This window comes from Podarcis raffonei, chromosome 4, assembly GCF_027172205.1.
Source record: "Podarcis raffonei isolate rPodRaf1 chromosome 4, rPodRaf1.pri, whole genome shotgun sequence".
Lineage (NCBI taxonomy): Eukaryota > Metazoa > Chordata > Lepidosauria > Squamata > Lacertidae > Podarcis > Podarcis raffonei.
Window position 1 is genome coordinate 33,198,739 of NC_070605.1, and position 6,000 is coordinate 33,204,738.

The 6,000-nt window shown below is 42.0% G+C and overlaps 1 protein-coding gene across 3 annotated transcripts in view; it reads left to right on the forward strand.

Moving 5' to 3' along the window:
* The window catches only part of LSAMP (limbic system associated membrane protein), a 446,642-nt gene extending 442,330 nt beyond the window's left edge, over positions 1-4,312 (forward strand). For all 3 annotated transcript variants that reach the window (XM_053386082.1, XM_053386083.1, XM_053386084.1), the window contains one exon: positions 1,482-4,312. In XM_053386082.1, coding sequence (XP_053242057.1) covers positions 1,482-1,579 — 98 coding nt within the window. In that variant the 3' untranslated portion in view covers positions 1,580-4,312. The remainder of the gene's footprint in view (positions 1-1,481) is intronic.
* The last annotated feature ends 1,688 nt before the right edge of the window (positions 4,313-6,000 follow it).

Here is a 6,000-nt window from a genome sequence, read left to right on the forward strand (position 1 = left end):
TCCAATTCTGAGGTAAAGAGTGTGCTTTCTAGGAGAAAGCTGTGGGGCAACTGATAATCTTGTCTTGTGGTTAGAAAGCACAGCTATGAAGTCCCTAATTCATGTGATAATGAAACTTGTATGAGGAAAACATTTTTATCTATAAATCCTTTGAACAGCTTGCATCCTACATACTGCAATGACCCCCTACTCCCCTGTGCTCCGGATCTAAGATCAGGACCTTAACTACACCATCCATGACTTATGGGGATTTGAGGGATTTCTTAGTAGCTGTCACACAACACTGAATGAGTACAAACAGATGATTCTGAGGTTTGCCCTCCCATCTCAAAGTAACTAGGTTGTGTCTGTCATCTTGCATGGTACATATTTGGCATATAGATGCTAGATAGATAGATAGACAGATAGATAGATATAGATATAGATATAGATATAGATATAGATATAGATATAGATATAGATATAGATATAGATATAGATAGATATAGATATAGATATAGATATAGATATAGATATAGATATAGATATAGATAGAAGGTAGGTAGATTAGATAGCCTTATGCTTTAAAAAGCAACATATTGTTGTCCTTTTCCTAAAATTCTTGCCAGGCAGGCTATTCATTGTGTGTGTGTGTGTGTGTGTGTGTGTGTGTGTACAGTGGTACCTCAGTTTTCAGGTATCTTCATTGACGAACATTTCGGTTTTTCAATGCCATAAACCCGGAAGTAAATGCTTCGGTTTCCAAACACGCTTCGGAAGTCGAACATGCCACTCAGCTTTCATGTTGAGTTTTCCGCATTGAGTATTCCGTATTGAGTTTTTGGTTTTCAAACATTTCATAACTCAAACGGTCTTCTGGAACGGATTACATTCAAAAACTGAGGTACCACTGTATACATGTGGATACAAATCTGAACTCAAAATATTGAGGAGTTGGACTCCAAAAGGAGATAATGGACAGGATTCACTTGACAAGCCCCATCAGCAGAAGCCCTGCGCAAGGACTTCCATTTTTGCAATGCAGTTCTCCAGTCCTCAGTTGGTCTGAAAACCCCTGGAACAGTATGTGTGGGAAGAAGAGGGGGGGTTGTTCTGTCTGGCAAGTGACAGTGCATATGCATATGGAATATTTGTCATGTCAAATTCCACCCAATAGCATTTCTCTCTCCTTCGTATATCTGCTCATCTCTGGAATTGGTTATAAGGCATTTTTGGGATGCCTTGGGTAAGTTAAAGTGACTAACAAATTTAATAAACAATAATAAATAATAAAAGCAACATATTAAAACATGGAGCTGCCATGCTTTAATCTTAACTACTCCCATTCTGATTTCTCCTGGCGGGAGACACAAAAAATACAGGGGCAGGGGAGACGGACCTTATCTGCTAGAGTGTGGTTTTTCCTTTGTATTTCTCTTCTTGTATAGTTTGTATGTAATCCCCCACCCCCTATTTTTTGTCTTCTTTCTCTCATCCCATAGGACCTGGTACAGGGATAGCAGGCAATGGATCAATGTGTCTGGCCGTACCACTGTGGCTCTTGGCAGCTTCCGTGCTCTGCCTACTCAGCAAATGTTAATAACATCCGAATTTTAAAAAAAGGAAAAAAAATATTAAAAACCCAGCAACAACAAGAACAACAACACACAAAGCAAAACAAAAATATGTGTCATACAGGAGACAGAGCAAGAGAGAGAGCGAGAGAGAGAGAGAGAGAACGGGGGAAAGGACAGTTTCTTTCACAATTTTATGTGTGTACCGCAACAAAGGGGGAAAATTTCAGTGAAGAAGATTCAGCAACATTTATTCCAACAAACTGTCAAGTCACTGACCACCCAGGAGTAAGGAAGCCTAGATGGATCACTCTGTGGAGACTGGATCCTGCCAAGGATGCCAAGATGCTGTAAAAAAGAAATATCAACAATGAAATTATTGTTATTCTCTTCATTCCCTCATATCATTCCTTCCTTCCTTCCTTCCTTCCTTCCTTCCTTCCTTCCTGGAAAGAGATGGCCTTTGCTTTGGTGTTGATAGTCACAACATTTTGATTGGCATGCTTATTTCTTAAATTGATACTTAACCTTTTCAGATTTCCGGCAAACAGTGATGCAAATTTCTGTAGCTACTGGTGTCCCATGAAGAAACTCCATGTGGTCCTTTGTTTGCTGCTTCCCCTATTGAGCTCTCCCATATTTTCCTTTGTACCTGAAGCCCACAATGTTTTGATTATGCCGAAACATACCAACATTACTCATCTGCCCTCTTGTTCTTAACAGGCCTCGCTTTCTCTCATAAGTGTGTATGTGTTCACAGATGGGCAGGCATGGGTGTATCTGTGTGCGTGTCTCTCTCTCAAAAGCATGCAAAGGGGGCAGCCCCTGTGTACATAAGCTCATCATGCTGTAGATAATGGCTTGCTGTGTACATGAGTTCAAACATTAGCTTGGATGTGAACGCAGGGGAGCAAGGACATTAGCAAAGTCTTCCCCAGCAAAATTTTGCCTCAACTTCTTTTTGTGATCCCAGTTTTGAGGAGCTGATCCTTAGCCTTCTCCTGTTCTCCAGCTGAATTCATCATGGTAGCTTTCAAATGGAACGTATATATTGTCCCTGTTTAACTCTTCAGTTTGCTTTTATCAGAGCAGGACTGGCGAGCCTCCAAGGGCATAGATAGCCAAGTCCCAAAAAGGGTGCTGAATGAATTATATGAAGATTTGAGGGTGTCAAAGTCTGGAATGAGAGAAGGTTGAATGAGATTAGATCTATTACATCTCACAATGTGGACAAATGTTTGGTAAATTTCTTGTAACTGCACAGCCCATTGTCTAGAGCGCTTGTTCTGTCCACTGCCCTCAGGCAAGGCAATATCAGGATCTGCTGAGTGGCTTGGTCAAGGCCAAGCAGGCTCTGTGCATAAAAGACCAGTGGTCTGGAGTCAAAGAAATGAGGGAAATCAACAGAATCCAGCTGGTTCATCAGAAGGTCCAGGAAGCCAGAGACATTAACTTCGGGACAAAGAAAAAAATTCCTGAAGAAAGGCTGCTGCAGCCTGCAGATCAGAGTTTCCCAAATTATGGTCTCCAGCTGCTGTTGGACTACAACTCCCATTATCCCTAGCTAGCAGAACCAGTGGTCAGGGTTGATGGGAACTGTAGTCTGAAAACAGCTAGAGATCCAAGTTTGGGAAACCCTGCTGTAGGTGCAAATTATATTGCACCAGCCACTGCTACTTACAGCATGTGTAGCTTGGCTACACAAAGCCCTAGCATTGCTCTATGCCTTGGTCTTTATCCTCTAGCCTTTTTGCTATGCTTAACTTGCACTGGTGGGCATCTTTTCTGTGTGTGGACTGAAATAGGCAGGGTCAAAGTCAGGTGACCCTGGTAACTGGGAGATCTCAGACTTCATAGGATGACTAGAGGAAAGCAAAAAAAAACCAATAGAGTGACCCCTCTCCATTAGGGATTTTATCTCACAATGGTTCTAAAATTATTAATTTTGTGGTTAGTAACCATGATGACCCCTGAGCCTGATCAGCTTTCCATTCTCTTTTCCTCTGAAATCTCAGGAAGGTGCACTGTACTCAACACTCAGCAGTACATAGCCATTCTATAAAGCCAACTTTCTTATGACTATGGTAAAAACAAATAGAAATCTGCCAGAAAGTATTTCTGTTACTATCATCATTTTGACTTTATACCCTTCAAATAACCAGAAATACACTTACAAAGTTTCTATGGTTTGAAACTTAGGTAAGCCATCTCCCAAAACCTGAGCAGAGGTCTCCTTGCAAAAGGAAGTTTGAAAAAGGTTTGACAGGCAACTACTATCCACTTGATTGTTTTAGTGTAAACTTTTTCTCTTTTATTTTTTACTGTGCTTGGCTTTTGGCATTCCTACCACAGAAGTAATCCAAGTGCAGGAGATTAATTGGACGCTCATTATAAATTGCAGATGGAGATGGAGAAGAGATTGTGTGTCTCAAGCCAGATCACTAAGAGGGGTCTGTGCATCCCTGGCGTGAGTTGGAACCTTATCTTTCAGTAATTGAGTCACCTTTGTTTATTTCAGTACTTTACTTGCACTGGTTTGTCATTGAAAATTGGGCAGATATGAAACTAATAGTTGCCTGTAATTCCCATTCCTGATGCCAAATATCTCAGAAAGGGCAATCTGAACTACTTATGAATTCCTGGCCCAAAGAGGCTGCCTGTAATTTTTAGAAATTGCAAGTGTAACTGGCAGCAGGAATATAACATGAATATAATATGCCCATGTCATGCGTTGATTAAAGGAAAACGAGTGTCCTTCATAGCTTATTGTCAAACCCGTTGTAAAAGTACCAGCCTTTTGCCCCAGCCACAGATTTGGTTAGACCTCACAAGTGCAATCCAATTGCATGGTCTCAGTTTATCCATAAAAAGGGGTGGGTTCTGAAAAACAACACTAAGATTGATATAAATGCTTCTTTCTCTTTGGGGAATTGTAGATTCCTCATCTACAAGGATGCAGTGGGAGGGATGCAGGAACTGCATAAGGGAAATCTACTCTTCTAAATTGCCCAGTTCCACATCCATAGTTTTCATTCCACTGAATTGCTAAGCAACAAATATCTCCTTTTCTCAATCATTTCAAATCAGTATAACTAAACTGTGCCATCAGCAGTTGTAGAAGCTGAGTGGTTCTAACCTGTAATGCAATTCCTGTATTAGCAAAAGTGGTCATTTACGGTTTGGAAATACAGATCTAAAGTAAGTGTGTGTGTGTGTGTGTGTGTGTGTGTGTGTACATGTGTGTATGCATGCTCTCACACATGCATTAAGTCCTTCCTTTTGCTATAATGAGTACCAGCCGTTTACAAAAAGCTCCCTGTAGCTCCATGCCCACACAGCAAGACAGCTCTCACCTTGATCAACAGCATGGCAGAATCCCCTCCTGCTGCTTTAGCGATTTATTTTCGCTGAGGTCTGCAGTTTGGGGCAGACTCAGGCAGTCAATTAAGCAGCCATTCAGGCTTCTCAGTACCATCCTTCCAAGACTTGCAATTTACTGTTAGACAGTTAGTATTCTGTAAAGGTAGGAAGCAGAACAGAGAAGTATGGGGTGGTTGGAAGGTGAGATACAGACAGGAGAGAGCATTCAGCTCTTGGGGAATACCCAACACTGAATTTTGCTACAGTGGCATGGGTCTGATGAGAAATAAATTTACAAAGCAATCCTTCCCACATGCACACATTGTGTGCCTTGCAAAAAGGCAAAAACTGCTGCTGCTGCTCAGGTAGAATGAATCTCCAAACCACAATTTAGTTTCAGAGAGAGCAAGAGAGCGCTTCCTCGTCACTCACATAGAAAATTGCTCCTCATCCTTTTGTTTCGCAAGTAAAGCTGAAAGCCTATGGTCCCTAGGAGGGCATCACATGAGATAACTCAGATCTGCCCATCTGACTTCTGACACAGAGATTCAACATCAAAGAGGACAATTCAGAGTGGGATGAGCCTTCCTCTCTGACAGCACCGGCTCCTTCAGTGCTCTGACCCGACTGATATCAGAGCTCCGGTGTTGTAAGGGCCAATAGGGGTTGTGCTGAGAAGCAACCGGGGTCTGAAGGATCCTGAGCCCTCCCAGTCAACTTCCAAGAGTCTCTAAACCTCTCTCTCCACTTTCTCTCCCTTTGGAAACAGTGGAAAGAAATGTTAAACTAACAAGCAAACAAACAAACAAGCCTGAGGTCTGGAAACAGAGCAATATAAAAGGTGCCTCACTTCCATCCTTCTGGATTGCAACCTAAGTGTCCCAGACCACTACTGCAGGAAGCTACCATGTGGACTTGACAGGTCACCATGCAGGTTCTTTGCCAACTGTGGTCATCAGGCTGGATCATCCCAAATGGATTATTCCACATAAGTTCTGCTTTCTGAAAACTGCCTGAACAAAAGTACTGCTAGTGATTTGGCCAACACTTCAAAAAGGTGTGCTGGTTGTGTGTGTGTGTGTGTGTG